Below are 22,370 nucleotides of genomic sequence, written 5' to 3'. Positions count from 1 at the left end.
ATAGAAGTGTCACAATATAACGTGGTGTCTTCAGAAAATTTGCTTTTTATGTTGCATTTACTTTTTTCATACTATCGGTTAGGATTAGCCATTGGTTTAGGGTAAGTATATCTGTTTTGTTCATCATTATTTGGTAGATTTAGAATCAAGTTTAATATTCACCTTAAATAAATCTCGTCTGATTGCAACACCAGTTCACTCGCTTTTGGCACCCCCGCTGGATATTTCACTGGGAAACCGCAGCAAAATGTTTAATAAAGCATGCAATTTTGTTTTGCAAAAATGTTGCCATGGTCATGTAATGTTTATGAGAGTAGACATAGATGGATGAGTCAAAACTATTGTCTGTGGTAATCAACAGAATACCACATGCTGTACCTTTAAAGGTGCTATAAGTGTTTTGATTTTTTTTTCTGATGAACTAGCACACAGAAAATGTCCTGACAGACAGTGAATCTCTAAAATGGGTGTCCTGAGAAACACCAGTCTCTGGCAGTGCTAGGTTGTAAACAGAAGGCAAAAATGAGGTTTTACTTAATGTTTGTCCACCCCCCACCCATTAGGCATTCATGTCAATGTGTATCTACACCTGTTGCGGGAGCCAACTCATAGGCCACAGGCTGGGATGAAATTATGGTGTAGCTTGAATTAATGCAATGCTTTTTGTGAAGGCATTCACAACTCTCTTTTAAAGCAACTTGTGGTGGCTGACGATTTTCCTAATGCTAATGTTGAGTATGGTGAGAACCTCTGTGTTACATAATGTTTCCTTGGTAACCAAAAAGGGGACAGACCCTTCGACATCGAGCTCCCACCCCCGACTTCTTTTCTCAGCCCCTCACCACTACATTTGAGGAAAAGCCATAAAAGTGTCAGAAATCCAAGAAATATGGCCAGATTAGCCGGACACACAGTTGTCTCGTGAGTGAACATCGTAAAATGCCAGAGAAATGGGCGTTTCTATACGCAGAGAGCCTGAATTCTCTGTCCATCTGAAGCCTGGGAATTTCTTCCTATGAATAGACACATTGTGGAAGTAACATAAAAAAAAAATCTGTTTGATCTCCTAAGGTTTGTACAGTCATGTTGTCTTAAATTTATCAGTGCTGGACATGACAATGCAAGCAGTAAACTCTATTAAAAGGGGCCTTGAGATATTTCCTTTCTCTGGTCACAAGACCTGAGTTGCATGCTGTCGGCAGAGCTTTTTTAGTGTAGAAGGGGGTGGCCCTAAGGGGGGTCACAAAACCCTGCCTGCTTTCTTCGAGCCTGAGGGATCATGTCTCTCTGTTTTTTTTTTTTTTTGAAGAAGTGCCCAACGCTACAGTAGATTCCACTTTCTCACCCACATTCTATTGCCGTTCACTCCTCCCCCTCTCCCTCGTGCCTCTCCGCTATGGAAATGAACTCCGTACTATGGATATAAGGTTGAAGATGAGGTTTACAGCAAATTTCCAGCGCTACTTGCAAGACAACCTCCTGGCCGGGAGCCAACATTCTGCAAGTCCTCTCTAGCCAACCAGAATTCCTTTTGGGAACCACCCGACACTGAATTCCCAGACAAAGAAATGTTCATGCTTTCTATTTTTTGTAATAATTATTTTGAAGCGGTCTCCTCTAAGCCAAGAGTGGGTCAGGAAAAAAAGAGACTCACACGTTGGATTTAAAGTGCCGAGTGCAGGCGTCTATGGGTAGGTCGGCTGACTTGTTTGTTGTTGATAGTGCAGGGGACAGTGTGCATGTCTGAGTAGACTTGCTGGAGGAGGAATATGCTGACTTCAGGTATTTTCCAGGAGAATTGTTATGGACCATCTGCCCAGAGAAGCTTAAAGGAAACCCATATCTTTAAAACCAGAGCACTGGACTGGGGTTAAAATGTTTGCAAGTAAAATACAAAATGCTTTGATGTTTGCCTTAAAAGGCTTTTTTTTTTCTTTTCTAGAGTGTATGTTATCAAAGGGGATTGCAGAGAGCTGAATGTATTTCCTGCTTTACTGCGTCTGCAGGATATTGTGCATGAGACAAATCTTTACCTTTGTTTATATTTGAAAGTTTATGCTTCTCCTTTAAGTGTACTGTTATCTGACAGTACACTTTTTGTGGTTACTTACACTGTCAAGCTACCTAGATGCAACATGTTTGTCTCAATCGAGTCCTTTTAGACTTATTTACAATACAATTTTGCTTTAAAGGTTTAAAACAAAGATAATGTGCTTTAGATCTGTCTCACAGATTTGGGTCAGCTCTGTAAACACAAAAGACTGGTAGCTGATATCATTTGTGTTGAAACGGAAATGCGGTGAGTGTCTTTTTAAGGATATGCAAATATGAATGAACTGAGTGAACCCGAGAACCGTGTGTGATTAGCGCTCTGCCAGAGCTCATTCGAACTCTGAGTCAAGGCTGCACAGACAGAAGCAGGCAGAATTTTACTGCTGTTTCAAAGGCGTAGCTTTTGACAGTTAATTCACAATCATAAGTTAAAAACAGATTAAAGACAAAAAATGTATACTTTTGAACAGCTTGAACTGAACAAAATGAAGTGAAGCTTTGAAAAGGCATCAATTTTAAGAAACTTACAAATTAACTAATTTAGCATGCCTGACCTCTGCAGCACGACTAATTACCGGAGCCAGCACAATCGCAACTAAATGCATCCTCATGTATGGCTGGGTGATATGGCTTCAAAATGTATATGTCAAAATTTTTCAGCCTATTGACGATATCTCGATAATCATGATTTCCACAGTTTATCGCTAAATGAAAGAATGAATGATATTTAATAATTTTCATTTAGATTAAATAATACAACAAAACAGTATGAAAAAGCAATATTTACCAATAGTATACAGTATTTTTCTAAAACATTTTTTGGTGAATGATCAGGGTGTGCAAATACTACCTCTTCATTTTGAGTCTTATTTTATTGTAATACTGAATTATTATCATCAGACCCAGTCGAGTTTATTATTATAATATAATACTGAATAATTATTATTTTAAGGATTTGATTTGTTTTATACAGTAGTTGCATAATTCTGTTGTATTTGCTTCACCTGGGGCTTTTATTTTGGCAGAAACAGACTGGTGTGCAGTGTGTACCTGGACAGTTCACAATGTTGGTCATTAAAAATCTGGTCATCTCGCTGTCATCTCTTTTTCTGTGATACTGTGTTGCGTTTTTCGATTTGTAGAAGTAACAAATGTTTGGAATTGCTTAAATGTGTGAACCTGCATCACTTTGCTTTCACAATGCAAGCGGCAGGGACTATATATTTTTTTCATCATTTCATAAGATTTATTCTAGAATAGATTTTTTTTTTATATCTAAGTCCCTCATTTCATCTGTTGTTGATTGCTCAGTTGGAAACATCTTTGTTTCAGATTACGCCCTTTTCGTTTAGAGGTGTTGCCACATATGGAGAAAAACAAATCATATAGTTGGCGCTTTAATGTATCCCTTTTGCAGAATCCTGAATTCTAACAAATGTTAAATGCTGAAATTAATGTTTATATGGTGACCAACTGGTCCTCAGTATCCTCTGTGGGTGTGGCTTTGGAGGCACTTAAAGTGGTTCTTAGGGGCCAGATCATACTGTATGCCTCATTCACCAAAAAATCCAAAGCACGTGAACTTGTGGAGTTGTAAGGGAATATTAAAAGTACTGAGGCAGAGCTGAAGCCCCGAATGTCGTCTGATGGCCTCAGAGAATTGACCCGATTTAAATACAGATATAATACTATTTTGTCACGAACGGTGGAGTTTTGGCTATTCAGGGAAAGACAATCCTACTTTCAGTTGGGGGACAAAGCAGGGAAGCTTTTGGCTGAGAGAGAGCAGAGAGAGTCATTTTCTACCATTCCCTCAGTGAAATCTGCTGGTGGTGAAATATTTATCTCGGCCATTGATGTTAATAATGCTTTTAAAGAATTCTATCTTGATCTTTATAGTTCCTCATCTTCGTCTACCGATGAAGATATTAGAAACTTTGTGGAAGAATTAGAAGTCCGTAAACTGATTCTGAGATGACCTGGGAGGAGTTTGGTGAGGTAATTATGACCTTGCCTATAGAACAAGGCTCCGGGGCCAGATGGTTTTGCAGCAGAATATTTAATATCTTATGCTACAGAACTGGCTCCACTTTTGTTAGAAGTTTATACAGAATCATTAAAGAATCATTAATACACTCGGTGACCTATATGAGAGCGTAGTGTTGAGATCCTTTGAGAATCTGGTTTAACATTTTGGGATTCACAGATCTGAGCTCTTTAGATATTTACACCTGCGTCACCTGCTCTGTAAAATTTTGGGGAGTAGCATACACACCCCTAAAGCGGCAGATACTCTGGAAGTGGTGATTACCACTTTTGGAAAAGATAATGAGGCATCAGTGTATTTCTGCCTACTAATTCAGAGTCTGGGAGACGGAGCTTCAACTTCTCTCAAGAGATTATGGGAGAAAGATTTAAACTTGGTATTGGAGGAGGGAGTGTGGACTAGGATTCTAAAATACATCACGTCTGCATCTAGAGATGCAAGGGTGTGCCTTATGCAATTCAAAATGTACTTTGATTCTATTGGACCCCCTCTAGATTGTACAGGCTTAGTCTTAAAGAGACACCCACCTGCTGGCGATGCCAATCAGAGGATAGAGACACAACATATGTCTTTTGGGGGTGTGTTAAGATCCAGGAGTTTTGGTTGAAGGTTCAGAGCCTTGTGAATGATGTATTAGGCACTCGGGTTTCATTTTGCCCCAAACTCTGTATTTTGGGTAATGGGGCGGTCATAGACATTGAGAATAGACACAAAAAGAGATGGGTCTTCACCAATGTCACCACTGCCAGAAAGATTATTTTAAGGGGTTGGAGGTCAGCTGGAGTGCCCATATTTTAGGAGTGGTGCTAGGAAATGGGGAGGGTGGTGGCTTTTGAAGAAGGATCTTTTAGAAGACTAGGGAAATTTAAAGGGCGGATATCTGACATTGCTGGACATGTGATTATTATTATATATTTTATTTTTTTATTTTTTGGTGTGTGTCTATAATCATGTGTTTATACTCATATGTGACACAGGGATGTATGTTGGGGGTCAGGGCGGTGTGGTTGTGGGGTTTAAATGTTGATTCCATGTTTATATGTTTTGCTCTTCTTTATATAATGTCGGAATAAAATGAAAATGTTAATTACAAAAAAACCTCAGCATATCTTAAAGAGCAACATGCAGGTTGAATTTATAACTGAATTAATACTTTATATTGTCTGCAGAGGTCTTTTAAAAACACATATGTAGAAATTACTAATGAAATCTCATTTGATGTAGAGATTTTGATGAAAATGTGCTAGGCTCTGGAATACGCCTTTCCCGCTATAGCAACGCGCCATATGACGTAGGGCGAGGCAAATAAAAGAGCTCGCGGTCGGCTCTCTCATTGTTGGGTGTTGATGTAGTTAGAGCAGTAGTGAGAGACAGAAAGTTTTAGATCAAGTTTTAGAGAAGCCATAATGGTAAATTATTGTGTTTGTGCTGGTTGCACGAATTCCAGCCTGTCAGGACATCGTGTCCATCATTTTCCTTCTAGGAAAAACAAGGCTTTTCGGTCTTGGGTGCATTTTGTGCAGGTGAAGAGAGCAGACTTCACTGCCGCGTCTGTTACCACACACTCGGTCGTTTGTGGCGCACATTTCACTCCGGAGAATTATTGACCTGGAGATTTGTTGGAGTCTCGGATGGGATTTCGGAGTAAGGACCACGTGAGGCTGATTACTGATGCTGTTCCCTCGGTGCACTCGATGGAATCAAGTCCACCGTCAAAGTTTACACCGGATTTTGGCGCGGGCGGGACTGGAGGACCAAGTGCTAACGTTAGCAGACATTCTGTGCAACTAAACGAGCACTTAGCAGAGTAAGTCTTACTTTTAATTATTTTAACTCTTAATTTGTGTAATTTCATAATAATAATAGTATAATATTTTTATATAATATATTTTTTATAATATTAAATATTTAATATTTATTTAGTATAATAATACAGAGAGAGGGAGAGAGACTGAGCTTTAGGACAGGTTGTCGTAACGTAATTGTCTGCCTTCTGAAATGAATTTAGTAGTTTGCACAATGCTATAGCTATTGGCAGGAAGCTAGCCCAACTCTGTCGTTTCCCCCGCATTTCAATTCAAACTGTTCTCCCACTGGTTTTCTTGACACCACAACTCTACTTCTCTCCTCTGCCAATTGTTCCTCCCCCTGGCTTCTATCTCGCCTAGGAGGCTCATAATTATAGGCCTGTGGGCCATCATAGGCATGTTCGTCCACACCGGAGAACTCTGTTTCTTCATTCGCATCCATTGTAACCTGAGCTTGAGCTTGACCAGACTCCCTCGGCCATCGTCACTTCCGGTTAGTGCTTTATAGACGCGGAAGTTATTTTATCACAATTTATTTACTCCAGTTCAGAAAATCTAGTTGTTTTATCATCAACATACACTATGCTATATAGGGGTGTCCAACCTGCATGTTGCTCTTTAAGCCTCGCACATGCATAGAGAACAGCGCGTCATCTATTCATTCTGACGCAGACCATGACAAAGTTTTAATTTAATATATAGCAGCTTTTTTGCTGTTTAATAATCACATATGACCATACCACGATTGTGATGTCATTTTCATTATTTGTGCAGCCTTGAAACATCGTGAAGTTACCCTTATAACATGCTAATTGGTAAATGTAGTGGCCAAATACAATGTGCATTAAAATCATCACTATACAGTATTTGCTATATTTCTTAATTTTATATTGCCAACAAATTGACTATGAATATTCAGATTGAATAAGTGAATATTCAATATATATCGCCCAGCCCTATCCTCTAGACTCTGGAGCTCAAACATGAACAGGCTTTGTACAGGTTCACCAAAGCCACATCAAAATAAATATTCGCTGTCCTTTTCTGCATATCACGGTGCTGTTTTGTGGCCCTCTTCAGCCAGTCGCGGAACGTTCTGCATTATGCGGCAGCCTGTTTCAGCTTATCGCCACCCATTCAGCCCTGTTTCACATCTGGCCCAACGGAAAAAGTCCCGGTTCTTCCTATGCCCAGTTCGCCCCTGCGTATCTGTTTGGGAATGCTTTGTACTGTTTGTATGCACAGATTAATTCTCATTTAGTTCTTCAAGATGCTTGTCTGATAGTCAGTGTGATTTTTACCCTTAAAGAAATGTTACCAGTTGACAGCATTTTTTAGGCATAATGCTGATTACTACAAAAAGTAACGTTGACTTGTTGCTTGTTTATTTAAAAAAAAAAAAGCTAAAATCTCAGTTACAGTAAGGTAGGGCTGGATGATTATAGCAAATATCATAATTGTCGATTATTGCTCTTGATATTGTAATCATGATTATTAATGTCGATTAAAATATTAAATTACCGTGACGTCACAAATTAATTAACTGTGTGGTTCTTCAGAGTAGCAGATTTCAATGGTGGATATGAGCTGAATTCCAGCATCTTTTATATTGCATTATATTGTAGTGTATTTTATATTGTAATAATGTTTGTTAAGGTAAGGCAAATTAAAATGATTGTAAATGGGTACAGAATAAATTGAATTATTGCTAAATTACTGCTTAAATTATTAGTCCACGTACAGTAAATAATATGGCATATTCAATATTCAAACTTATTAACAGTCGATTTAAATCGTCAAAGTTACTGCGTTCAGTAAACCATTAGGTGGCTAGACAGGGGACCATTCATCCCGTTAGAGCTTCAGTGGTGATCTTGTTCATGTAAGATCATCGTTAGATCATTTTTGGCCTCAGTGGTGATTTGTGAAAATGTTAAATCTACCAATACCAGCTGCGTGGCGGTGATTCCTGAAATATGTTATTCATGCCATATTCTTTATGTTGGCTACATCTCCAAAACACACTTAGAACAGTTAACATTCATTATTTTATTTCTATTTTGTACAAATCAAATTCACATTGCCCCACTTATTAACATGACAAAACAAAACTGTTATTACTTTAAGAAATTGTACACAGAAATCAAGCAACATGACAAACTCTCCCATTACAATGACTACTGTCACTCACTGCAGGTCAACACTGTTTGAGATCTGAATTTCGACACAAGATCAGTGTAAATAAACTATTTACACAGCGTCTGTGCCTTGATTAGAACAGGATCTTTTTCGTTTTGTCGTGTTGTTCATTTGCAGTGTATTTAAATATCTACGTTCAAAGTGAGTGGTGCAACATGCAATGAAACCAAAATATTTACAAAGTACTTTTCGCTCTTGTTCTACAGCTTCTTTTCAAGTGTCAGGTGATGTATTAATTTTCGTGTGCTGCGCCAACAGCAAGAACATAAAGCAAGCATCTGGGCATTCAGATGGTTTAAAACTTGCACAATAGGATAAGTTGTCATTACAGATATGACGGATGACTAATCTAAGTGGCTCTGATTGGCCATTGCCGTTTCATTGCTCAACGGACATGTTAGTGATTGGTTAGAACACTCCACCGCTGCAAAAACACATTGAAATAGAAACCATTGACACAACAGGCGCAGACTTAAATTGAATGCTGTAATCGTCAGTTTTCTCGATTACATAATCGTGGCAGTCGTATTCGTAATCGCGATTTGTTTTTCAATTAATTTTGCAGCCCTACAGTAAGGCAGTTACAATAGAATTGAATGGGGCCAGTACATAAACTGTACACACAGTTTCAAAAGTATAGCCACAAGGTGTCAAAATTATTTTAAACATATTAAAATATATAATATAATATAATATAATATATGATATATATTAAAATTGTTGACATGATTTTTGTGATAAAATCACTTACTAACATCGTCTGTTTAAAGTTTTGTCCAATATTACAACTTCATTGTCATGACAACCTAATATTAAATGAAAAATAAACTTTTTAAGTTTTTCGACTGGCCCCATTCACAACAAGATGTTGATTAATGGAGAAAAATATCCTTGGGAGAAACCAGACTCACTGTGGGGGCCAGTTCCCCTCTGGCTAACATCATGAATATACAGTCAGGTCCATAAATATTGGGATATCGACACAATTCTAATCTTTTTGGCTCTATACACCACCACAATGGATTTGAAATGAAACGAACAAGATGTGCTTTAACTGCAGACTTTCAGCTTTAATTTGAGGGTATTTACATCCAAATCAGGTGAACGGTGTAGGAATTACAACAGTTTGTATATCTGCATCCCACTTTTTAACTTCACTTTTTGGTCCCTTAAAAAGTGGGAGGCACATATACAAACTGTTGTAATTCCTACACCGTTCACCTGATTTGGATGTAAATACCCTCAAATTAAAGCACATCTTGTTCGTTTCATTTCAAATCCATTGTGGTGGTGTATAGAGCCAAAAATATTAGAATTGTGTTGATGTCCCAATATTTATGGACCTGACTGTAATGCCAATATTAATTATGTATAGTGCAAGTCATGCTTTGAAATGATTAAACTAAGTAACTGTTAAGGGTCAGTGTTTAAACATAGATTTTGTATAAATGTAAGATTAATGAGTAATATCTTTGAAGTCCATCCTATATTAACTGCAGAAGTTCACATAGATGCAGTTGTCCTTGTTAATTTGCTGATGAAGGCATTTGTTGGCAATTGATAGTCTATAAGATTATAAGAGCATAGTCCATCAATAGACGGATGCTGGCAGAGATCAGTGAGGTGCATCACAGTTCAACCTGACCGGTAATTTCGGTAAGGTTCGGTGTGGTCCGTTCAAGGTTCAGACAATGGCATATGAAGTAGCCTATGTATTATGGTTAGAGTTGGCAGCAGTTCATCCTCTGAAGTCCATCGTAATAGACTGAAGTGATGTTTGGCTGGCACCGGCTGCATTTAGTCATCATCACACAGCGACACGTAGCAGTGGAGTCCAACACGAAGCAGGAATGGAGCTGAATCCAACCGGTTCTGGTGACATCAGGATGCCTGGCTAAATAGATGAGTCTTTAGTCTAGACTTAAACTGAGAGAGTGTGTCTGCATCTTGAACGGTGTTAGGGAGACTATTCCATAGTTTAGGAGAAAAATAGGAAAAGAATCTACCTCCTTTTGTGGATTTTCATATTCTAGGAACTATTAACAGGCCAGAATTTTGTGATCATAATGAACATGATGGAATATATCGTGGTAGAAGGTCACTTAAGTATTGCGGAGCTAGAACATTCAAAGCTTTGTACGTGGTTAACAGAATTTTTTAATTAATACAAAATTTAACAGGTAGCTAATGTAACAATGATAAAATGGGGCTAATATGATCATATTTCTTGGTTCTCGTTAGCACTCTGGCTGCTGCATTTTTAAACAATTGAAGTTTATTTATTGATCTTGATGGACATCCTCCCAGTAATGCATTACAATAATCTAGTCTTGAGGTCATGAACACGTTAATTCCTTTTTTCGGCATCAGCAACAGAGCGCATGTGCCTTAATTTAGCAATATTTCTTAGGTGGAAGAATGCTGTTCTACAAACACTGGTAATTTGATTTTCAAAGACATATTTATATCACATATAACACCTAAGTTCTTCGCTGTTGAAGATGATGTAACAGTACATCCATTGAGAGTCAAATAATATTTTAGAGTTTTTTGGTCCGATAATTAGTACCTCTGTTTTGTCAGAATTGAGTAGAAGGAAATTCCTCATTTACATAGACAAAGTGGTAGCGGTCTGCTAAATATGACCTAAACCTAATGCAACTCCACATATGCTGACATAATTCTCCAGCCTATTCAAGAGAATGTTGTGATCTATCATGTCGAATGCAGCACTAAGATTAAAAGCACTAGAAGAGAAATGAAGCCACAATCAGATGATAATAGCAAGTAATTTGTAACTCTGATAAGTGCAGTCTCTGTTCTGTGATGAGGCCTAAATCCTGACTGAAATTCTTCTTATATACTATTTCTCTGTATAAATGAACATAACTGAGATTAATACAATACCTTTTCTAGTATTTCTGACATAAATGGGAGATTTGAAATCGGTCTATAACTAGTCAGTTCTCCAGGATCAAGTTGTGGCTTCTTAATAAGCGGTTTGATAACTGCCATTTTTAGTTTCTTGGGACATGTCCATAGTGAGGAGTTAATAATATTAAGAAGAGGTTTTGAAATTACAGGAGATACCTCTTTTAAGATTTTAGTTGGTATTGGATCTAACAGACATGTTGTGGCTTTTGATGTTTTGATAAGTTTTGTTAGCTCTTCTTATTAGACACTGTTTTCTGAGGTACTATGACAGATGATTTCATAATTCCAATTTTATTTCTGATTATTTCAATTTTATCTGTAAAGAAATTCATGTAGTCATTACTCTTGTGCTACGACGTAATATCTGGTTCTGTTGAGGCTTTATTCCTAACCAAATTAGCCACAGTACTGAATAAACACCTAGGATTGTTGTGGTTATTTTCTATGAGTTTGATAAAATATGGTGACCTGGCAGCTCTTAGTGCCTGTCTGTAGCTACAGACACTATCCATCCATGCACCACAAAATACTTTACTAAAATGTTGTATTCTTCCACATACGCTCCATTTTCCGAGCTGCTCTCTTGAGAGCATGAGTGTGATCATTGTACCATGGTGCAGGGCTTATTTCTTTAATCGAAGTGGGGTGACACTATCAAGAGTGCTAGAGAAGACTGCATTTATATTTTTTTTTATTTCAAGTTCACAAGTGAGTGTATGAGATAGATCTGGAAGATTATTAGTGAAGCTATCTTTAGTGGTCGAAAGAATAGTTCTACCTGAACGATAGTGTGGTGTAGATTGAGTTACATTTACTGATTGCAGCATACAAGAGACGATGTAATGATCTGTGATGTCATCACTCTGCTGCAGAATTTCTATATTATCAACATCAACTCATCATTTAAATCTAGCATATGATTATGGTGATGAGTTACATTTACATTTACGCATTTGGCAGAGGCTTTTATCCAAAGCGACTTACAGTGCAATTATTACAGGGAAAATCCCCCCGGAACAACCTGGAGTTAAGTTAAGCCTTGCTCAAGGACACAATGGTGGTGGCCATGGGGTTAGAACCTGTGACCTTCTGATTAACAGCCCTGTGCTTTAGCCACTCCACTGTCATTTTCATTATCTATGTGAATGTTGAAGTCACCAACAATTAAGGCTCTATCTACAGTAACTACAAGATCTGATCAAAAATTTGCAAATTCACCAAGGAAATCAGAATAAGGCCCGGGTTATCTATACACTGTAGAAAGGGTAAAAGAAGACATAATTTTTTTAATTTATATCTGACGGTGTCACATTAAGCATTATTAGTTCAAAAGACTTACATTCATATCCTGTCCTCTGAGTAACACCAAAACCTTCACTGTAAATTGTAGCAACACCTCCTCCTCGACCCTTCAGACAAGGGTCATGTTTATAACAATAACCTGGGGGAGTAGATTCATTTAAACTAATATATTCATCCGGTTTAGTCAAACAGAGCACATCCAAACTATGATCTGTAATAATTTCATTAACAATTAGTGCTCTGGGAGAAAGAGATCTAATGTTTAGTAGCCCTATTTTTACATGATGCTTATCTTTTATTTGTTTGTTTTGTTCAAGTTTGACCTTAATAAAAAAATTCTAAATGATTTAGTGATGGTTTTGTGGTTGGTAGTTCGGGGAACAGACACAGTCTCTATGAGATATCTTGTGTTATTATCGACTCAAATACAGACAATGCAGTATTGTTCAGTTGGTGGTTATGATATTGAGTAATACCTACAGTATATCCTTGCTGTATATATATAATAGCAATAAGATCAGGAATTTGCCAAAGGAGCTTTCTTTGAATAGAAGCTTGGTTGATCATTGTAACGTGGAGAACAGCTTAAGGCCATGGGTGTTGCCTTTCAAATATAGGTACCACTCCTAAAGACCACACTGTCCTATATAATTTTGCACACCAGCTTTAACATAGAGCATAAAGGCCTTTTATTACAGGATTTATTGCCCATAGTGCTTAAATGCACTACCTGAATGGATGGGAGTTTTCCAACCATACGTGAACATCTCTTAGTATTGTATACTTCCATCTCCTCTGTATCTCTCTTAATTGCATTCAATTACAATATTGTAAGTTACACATTTTTCAACCAAAGCCACTAACAAGTAAGTTTTCTTAATGCTGATGTAGAATATTAAAGTTCTGAGATTTATGTTGTGGTGATTGTTCCCTTACACATATGTACAATGGTGTTACCATGGTACAGTGATGGTGTCATGGTAATACCATGTTACCCAGTGTTACTTTGATATATCGCATGGTCCTGAATATCTTGATCCATTCTATGGAAACATAATGCAGCATTTCCCATTCATGTTTTTAGGATTTTTAATGATAATTTGTTTTTGCTTATTAGTTCATGAAGTAAATGGCAAAGCCAAAGGGATTACAAAATAACATTAGTTTTTCTTTAGTTTTTCTTCTGACTAGCTATATGTCCAATACTCTATACTCTAGTAGGTTTTACTTATATATAACAACATTGGCTATTTTAAGCTTACCCTTGTGCATAACCACTGCACATTAATGTTGTTATTGCTGAGTTGGGCCGTGTGGTTGTGACCGATAAAGACTGTAAAGTGCTGTACTGTACTTGTTGAACCCAACCCCCTTCCTTCCCTCTCGTTTCCCCCTCCCTCAATTTCAAGAGCCCGACTTGCTAAACTGAGGCCCCCGAAGAGGGGCATTTACAGCTGGGGAAAAAAAGTTCAGAAGAAAATCTCTTATAGCTGTGTTACTTTCTTCCACATTTTATATAAAAATTAATAATCCTCTCCCTTCAGGAGGAAGCAATTAATTCCCAATCCATTCACATTTATCTGCTTGGCCTGAAATGATTGGTCTAAGATTACCTTAAAGTAAAATCAGTTTTTAGTGATGTATGCTACTAAACAAACATCAAATTTAATACAAAATCGTATATAATGGCAGAGGTCATATTTTATCATAGCAACAGTGTACATACTGTAGTTATTTTTTGCTAGAAATTAATAAAAAAAATAATAATAATTATATACCAAACAACCCTGAGATTGGTTCTAATGTCTAATTTTAGATAAATCAATGAATTAAATGTTTAATAAATTAAAGTTACGGGTAACACATTACAATAAGCTTGTATATGTTGACACTAGTTCACTTCATTAATTCACATTAACTAACAATAAACAATCAATAAACAGCATTTATTAATCTTTGTTAATATTAATTTCTACAAATTGTATATGTTATCATTAGTAAATGCAATATGAATTAACTTAAACAAACAATGAATTAATTGACATTAGCCAACACTTATAAATGCTGTAAACAAATCATTGTTCGTTGTTTGTCCATGACACACAATGCATTTATTTATTTTAACAAATAGAACCCTATTGCAAAGTGCTACCAAGTCACTTCATCTCATTTGATTATTTTCTCTTCTTATTTACAATTTTATGGACGCAAGCCAATAGATACGATTATTCATAAAAATTGAAATATATATCTGGTATATACAGTAATTATAGTAAATATACTTTAGAAATATAGTGGAAAAACAGCTTTACATTATGGAACACTTGAGTTAAAAACAAAAGACACAAAACAATAAAACTAACATTATTAACAGTTAGTTCAGACACCGTTCTGATTGGATGAGCCACATTTTGAGCCATTGTAAAATAGCCCATACACACAAATACCTGCTAATACACAAAGCTGCTATGGCTTGGCAACCGAAAACAACTAATCTCCGCTGTGCCTAACAGCACCCCTTTATAACGCATCTCTCACTCTGTTTCCATTTTGTGTTCCACAGAAAAAATAAAGTCATACGAGTTTGAAGCAAAAGGACAGTGAGTAAATAATGGCAGAATTTTCCATTTTGGGTGTTCGTTCCCTTTAAATTCTCTCCACAGTCAACCACTGTCAAAGACAAACAGCACAACACATATGGGCCAGCTCATCAAAGTAGCCAGTGAAGCTATACAGATATTTATAAACTACACTGGAGCTCCTTGATTTGAGGCCACATGTTTCTACTCCACACCATCATCCCCTCTATTCACACACACATACACACATCCACATACACTCATGAGCTCTTGGCTCCAGATCCACTCTCCAACTTTGTGGGCTTGTGTGAATGTATAGCCACTATAATGGAGAGTGAGCTAAAGACAGACATTGGTGCTCTGTTCCAAAACAAAGCAAGCTGTGTGTGGAGGCAGCATTAAAGGCATTATAGGTGCGTTCCTGACACAAAGGCTGTTCTAAAAGGTAGGCAACTTAATTATGCTGCCTCCTAAGATAACTGGCTCAGAGTGCACTTATATTTCATTCTCTTAAAATTATCAAAATAATAGTTGTGTAATCAAAAATGGCTTGTCTCAACCAATATTTGTGAGTGTAAGGTTGTCAAATAAACTTTTGAAATACGAATATTCATCATATTTAATATAAAAATACACATCCAATGCAAATACTGTGCTTTCAAAATTTAAATGTGTTCCAAGCACTGGCGGTGGTCTTGCTGTCTTATCATAGTCCTGGAGTATAAACAATGTGTTTAAAACACTGTGTCAGGAATGGAGCGCATCTCAAGATAAAAGCTTTCTGTCCCATTCTGTTGTACTTGATCTAGTATCCTGTTTGAACAGCCCCTTTTGCATCACTAAGTTCAGATACATGCCATTACCACGGTAAGGCTGAGCCGCAAACACTGCTTCACAACCAAGTTCAACCAAATATTAAAACATACAATTGTAATGAATGAAAGACATTGTGGCACTGCCTGTATTTTTAAGTTTGAGTACCGAGGTAGAACCATAGCACCAATCTGTCTTTGTAGCTTTTTTTATCATATCTGAAATAATGTCTTTAAAATGTCAATATAATTTGAGTTTTAGTAGTGTTTAAGTGAAAAAATCTAATTCAGTCTCTCATCCCTGTTGACAGCCCTAGTATTTTCAAACTTGTTGCAGTATTTTGCTGTTAGCTTAGCTACATGATGATGTCAATTAAATGAAATATTTTTAGACCATCAGCCCTGTTGACAGCCTTAGTATTTTCATGCTTATGAGAGTATTGCTATTTTAGCTTAGCTATATGCTAATGTCAGTTAAATGAAAAATTGAATTTAGTCTTTCAACCCTGTTGACAGCCATGGTGTTTTCATGCTTATGAGAGTAGTGGGACTTTAGCTTAGCTATATGCTAATATCAATTAAATGAGTCAAGTCAAGTCATTTTTTTGTATAGTGCCTTACAACACAAATTGTTTCAAAGCAACTTTACAGAAAATCATGCATTAAAATAAAATGAAACTGTAATATCTATAAAGTCTTAGTCATCATTGTGTAGTTTGATTAAATATGATTGTAAATTCTGTATAAAAATAAATAATTAAATAATAATTGGATTTAGATCCCCTGTGAACAAGCCGAAAGCGACTGTGGCAAGGAACACAAAACTCCATAAGATGTTGATTAATGGAAAAAATAACATTGCGAGAAACCAGACTCACTGTGGGGGCCAGTTCCCCTCTGGCTAACCAGCATTAATATAATGCCAATATTACTTATTTATGTGTAGAGCAAGTCGTGTTTTAAAATGAACAAACTAAGTAAGTGTTAAGGGCCAGTGTTTAAACAAAGATTAATGACTAATGTCTTTGAAGTTCATCCTGGATTAACTGCAGAAGTTCACATTGATGCATTGTCCTTTGTTAGTTGGCTGATAAAGGGTTTTGTTGGCAATTAATTGACCGTTTATGCATTCCGTTTCAAGAGTGTAGTCCATCATTAGACTAAGGTGATGCAGGCTGAGATATGAATCGCGAGGTTGAGACAGGGAAACAAATAGAATAATATTATCATAGATGCCATTAAATTTTTTGCAGAGTTATAGAACATGATAAATGTTTCTGGTTCCACAGAACTAACTAAAGCAGCCTAATTGTGAGCTGATGGATAAATTAGGTGTATGCCTGGCTAAATAGATGAGTCTTTAGTCTAGAATTAAACTGAGTGAGTGTGTCTGTGTCCCGAACAGTGTTAGGGAAACTATTCCATAGTTTAGGAGACAAATAGGAAAAGGATCTACCTCCTTTTGTGTATTTTGATGTTATAGGAACTACTAACAGGCCAGCATTTTGTGATCATAATGAACATGATGGAATATAGCGTGGTAGAAGGTCACTTAAGTACTGTGGAGCTAGACCATTCAAAGCTTTGTATTTAGTTAACAAAATGTAAACATTTTATATGAAATTTTACAGGTGGTAGCCAATGTAACAACAGTAAAATGGGGCTAATATCCTCTATTATTGCATTACAATAATGTAGTCTTGATGTCATGAACATATTAATTCGTTTTTTGGCATCAGCAACAGAGAGCATGTGTCGTAAATTAGCAGTATTTCTGAGGTGGAAGAATGCTGTTCTACAAACATTGGAAATGAGATTGTCAAAGGGCAGATTGGTAGCAAATATAACACCTAAGTTCTTAGCTGTAGAAGATGATGTAACAGTACTCATAAGTCAAATAATATTTTAGCAGCTTATTTTTAGAGGTTTTTGGTCCAATAATTAGTACCTCTGTTTTGAGGTAAATTTCATTGATACACTCGCTAATTTGAATTGTGAAATTTCGTCGGGTTTAGAAGACATAAAGTTAGGTATAGTCGGCATAATAGTGGAAATGTTTTCCACAATTCCTGCTAATATCTCCCAGGGGAAGCATATATAAAGAGAAAAGCAGAGGCCCTAAAACTGATCCCTGTGGCACTCCACATTTTATTTTGTTTGATTTGACAATTCCTCGTTTACACAGACAAAGTGGCAGCGGTCTGCTAAATTGACCTAAACCATGCTAATGCAAGTCCACAAATGAAAACATAATTCTCAAGCCTATTTAAGAGAATGTCATGATCTATGTTGTTGAAGGCAGCACTAACATCTAAAAACACTAGAAGGGAAATTAAATGAAAAATCTAATTTAGTCTCTCAGCCCTGTTGACAGCCCTAGTATTTTCATGTTTATGGGAGTATTGTGTCTTTAGCTTAGTTACATGCTAATGTCAATGAAATTACAAATCATATTTAGTCTCTCAGCCCTGTTAACAGCCCTAGTATTTTCAAACTTATTGCAGTATTGTGCAGTTAGCTTAGCTACATGCTAATGTCAATTAAGAGTAGGGTCTAATTGTAGTCGTGGTCTCCTAGTAAGGTTATTTTTGTGATGTTGCTGCCTATGTAAAGCATCCCAAATTGGTCATGTATGAGGTTCAATGATTGTTAGAATGCTGCCTTAGAAGGAAATTACTTACAGTATGTATTTGTAATGTATTACAATGGTCGATGGTAATAGTCTTGCGCTGTTTCCCTGAACATCCTGCCACAAGCACTGTGATTTTAATAGATGGTGTTTCAAGGAACAAATAGTCCAACTTATAAAAGCGTCCGTTGAGATCCCTGCGTACTGTTCCATTCCGTTACGCTCCATTATGTTGTTTTTAAATTAAAGAATATGTCTTATGTTAACGCTGCCTATTAGTGTTAGGTGAATCCAAAACCGGCCTAATTGTACAGGGTTTTCCATAACGCTGATTAGTTGACTTGGGATTACGCAACCGACCAATTAGTTGGTTTTGAAAATATGTAGTTTTTCCACATCCCTATTCTTTTAGGCAATAGGCAGTGAGGCAGCTCATTCCCTAACAGAGCTAGGGAGAACTTTCTGAGGATGGATCCAGTCGTTTTCTTTCTCTTCGTACACACACGCATGATTATGCCAGGTTCACGTGTATGTGAGTGAAATCGGAGATGAAGTTGGACCCCAGCAGCAGAGAAAGTACAGCTGTGAAAGAGATTCACGTGCGAGTGAGAGAGAAAGAGGGAGCGAGAGAGGTGCAGCTGTTGGGGATTTGCTGTGAGCTGCTTAAGTCATGGCTTGGCTCGTGTTCTCTGTTTTTGACCTAATAGCTTAGAGTCAGGTTGGACAAACTCAGTGAACTCTCCAGCGTGTTGCTCTCTATGCATCCATCTCATCCATGGGGGGAAAGCTCGCTGTTATGAAGTGATCACAAACAGCTTTCCCTTAAATGAAAAGGAGACTGTTTTCACAGATTTCTGCCACTTATCAATCTTAAAGGGACAGCACTTGTGCTTTATCAAGAGGATGGGGATATTTATGTTGGCACTAGGGATTACTGTACTATAAACAAACTGATGAGTTACCATTACTCAAGAATAGAGCTGGAGCTGTGCTATACTCAGGAAAGCCTGTTTTCTTTGCTGGTCCATAAGCTTTACCAGAGACAGTATAAAGGTGCCAAAGCACTATGGAGGAAGCTCTGATGGCATTTAATGGATAAGCTCCATTTTGAGGTTGTGGAAAGAGCTGTGTCAGTTTAAAATCACATGGGAATATTGTGTTTGCGAAAATACAACTGGACCCACCTCTCTAAAATTCCTAGTGGTCAATGCATGCCTGCATCAGAATACGCTGCAGCAAAAGTTTTGATTTGTTCTCGACTAAGTTCTGAATGAGTGCAATGCTTGGAATGAAACACTACCATAATAATCGTAGTAATTCTGTGGCTATTCCTGTTGCTACTTCTGTTCCACATGCTTACTGAGATGGTCTCCAATTGAATTTGCCTTAAAGGAACTTTGGCTTTACCTCCTTCTCTTCTCGTCTTGCTGTTCCCTATGTTGCAGGCAGAGAAGAAGGCAAAACTGGTGTCTGTGATGAACTCAATGGAGGAACTTGGCGAGGTAGAGTCGGAGCCCCAGAAAGAGAGCTCCATAACCTCCGTCCCACTGCTGTTTCCCCCACCAGCACCGACAGCACAGCAGCAACCACCCCAGCCTCAACCTCAGATGAGCCTCAAACCCCAGAAGCAACCTCCACCATTCCAACAGCAGCAGCAGCATACAGATCCAGCCTCTCCAACTGTTGCTACCACACCAGAGCCCGTATCTATAGGAAATGGAGACAAGACCTCACCCAAGTCCACTGACACCGAGTCAGAGTATGAGGTACGAGAAGCTACCTCAACTTTGGAATGTTATTTAGCATGCTGTTGATTTTGTTCAACAAGCATGGGGTATTTGGTTTGTCAGATGCATTACATTTATTAAGTTATGTTAAAAAAGCAAGATATTTGTCTTTTCACACCAGATTTATATTATCCTGAAAAGTATCCAGCTAACCAAGTAAGCTACCTTTAAAAAAATGGTAACTGTCTTGTGTTTAAAGGGATAGATCTCCCAAAAATGGAAATTCTCTCATCATTTACTCACCCTCATGCCATCCCAGATGTGTACGATTTTCTTTCATCTGCTGAACACAAACAAATATTTTTAGAAGAATATTTCAGCTCTGCAGGGCCATACAATGCAAGTGAATGGGTGCCAAAATGTTGACGCTCCAAAATCCACATAAGGGCAACATAAAAGTAATCCAGATGATGATATGATAGGTGTGGGTTAGAAACATATCAATATTTAAGTCACTTTCTTCTTCTGTTTTTGGTGTTTCACATTCTTTGTGCATTTTGTCCCCTATTGGGCAGGGAGGAGAATTTATGATAAAAAATTACTTCAATATTGATGTTTCTCACCCACACCTATCATATCATGATCATGTCTGAACAGATGGATTTAACCACTGGAGTCATAAGGATTACATATGGCATTATACTCCCTTTATGTGGATTTTGGAGCGTCACAATTTTGGCACCCATTCACTTGCATTGTATGGGCTTACACAGCTGAAATATTCTTCTAAAAATCTTAATTTGTTCTGCAGAAGAAAGAAAGTCATATACACATCTGGGAGGCCAGGAGGGTGAGTAAACCGTGAGAGAATTTTCATTTTGGGGTGAACTATCCATTATAGACAGCATCCAGATATTTTCCAGATATTTTGAAAATAGTTCCCCCAAAAATGAACATTCTCTTGTCATTTTCTCACCCTCATGCCATCTCAGATGTATATGACTTTCTTTCTACTTCAGAACACAAACAAAAGTTATTTAGAAGATTATCTCAGCTCTGCTGGTCCTTACAATGCACATGAATGGTGACCAGACCTTTGAAGCTCCAAAATTCACATAAAGGCCACAAAAAGTAATCCATAAGACTCCAGTGGTTTCATCCATATCTTCAGAAGCGATATGATAAGTGTGGGTGAAGAACAGATAATTATTTATGCCCTTTTTTACCATAAATCTCCACTTTCTCTTTCAAAATGTGTAAGAATGTGAATGTGGAGATTTATGGTATAAAAACGACTTAAATATTGACATACATTCACTTGCATTGTAAGGACCACCAGAGCTGACATATTCATCTAAAAATCTTTGTGTTCTACAGAAGAAAAAAAGTCATACATATCTGGGATGGCATGAAGGTGATTAAATTATGAAATAATTGGAATTTTTGGGTGAACTGTCCCTTTAAGTGTCTGTTTATTATGAGTAATGTGTCAACATTTTATTACAACAGTTTAAACTTTTAAAGAGTTCAGAGCCACCTTGTGGGAATGGATATACCTGCATTTTACCACAACAACAATAGCAGATGTCAAGATTTGCCCATTAATAAAAACTACGATGGAATTAAACAAGCCAAAAGACAACATAGTACACATGAAAGATAATGATAATTAAATAGTTTATGAATAGTTCACAGCCCCAACCAAAACATAGGGTTTCTAAAATATTGCAGCATTAATTTGTCTTCTTTCTCAATACATCTAACTCAGTCAATTCTGTGTGATTTCTTTAAAGGATGGCAGAGGTTTTGGCATTGGAGAGTTAGTTTGGGGGAAGTTACGAGGATTCTCCTGGTGGCCAGGTCGCATCGTGTCCTGGATGATGACTGGACGCAGCCGAGCAGCCGAAGGCACCAGATGGGTCATGTGGTTTGGTGACAGCAAATTTTCTGTGGTGAGTATTTTTTGGTTCCCCTTCTGTCGCTCTCTCCACGTTGTGTCGGAGAAGCGACACTAGGGGTCTCTCTTGAGCGCCGATATCCACCTCTGATCTATGAAAAAAGGCCAATGAGAGTTGGCAGCCAGTATTTGCATGTCCCGCCCCCGGACATACGGGTATTTAAGTGGCGCAAATACGGGAGTTCATTCAGAAAATTTCTTCTGAGCCGATGGTCTGTCTGCAGTTTGCTGCGAGTTACACACCACTAACGTTCCTGTTTCCTCTGACGATCTGCATGCTGTTGGATCTTGACGGCGCACAACAGCGGCTTTCTCCTTCGCATT

At 37.5% G+C, this 22,370-nt stretch overlaps 1 protein-coding gene across 6 annotated transcripts in view; it reads left to right on the top strand.

Annotated features, from left to right (window-relative positions):
• LOC127662383 (DNA (cytosine-5)-methyltransferase 3A-like) overlaps positions 1-22,370 on the top strand; it is a 100,799-nt gene that overhangs the window by 44,747 nt on the left and 33,682 nt on the right. For all 6 annotated transcript variants that reach the window (XM_052153522.1, XM_052153521.1, XM_052153520.1 and 3 more), the window contains 2 exons: positions 19,808-20,128; positions 21,883-22,041. In XM_052153522.1, coding sequence (XP_052009482.1) covers positions 19,808-20,128; positions 21,883-22,041 — 480 coding nt within the window. The remainder of the gene's footprint in view (positions 1-19,807; positions 20,129-21,882; positions 22,042-22,370) is intronic.

Source organism: Xyrauchen texanus, chromosome 22 (genome assembly GCF_025860055.1).
Source record: "Xyrauchen texanus isolate HMW12.3.18 chromosome 22, RBS_HiC_50CHRs, whole genome shotgun sequence".
In the NCBI taxonomy this organism is placed as follows: Eukaryota; Metazoa; Chordata; class Actinopteri; order Cypriniformes; family Catostomidae; genus Xyrauchen; species Xyrauchen texanus.
Note: the sequence above shows the minus strand (reverse complement) of the source record. Positions and strands in the feature narration are given on the sequence as shown.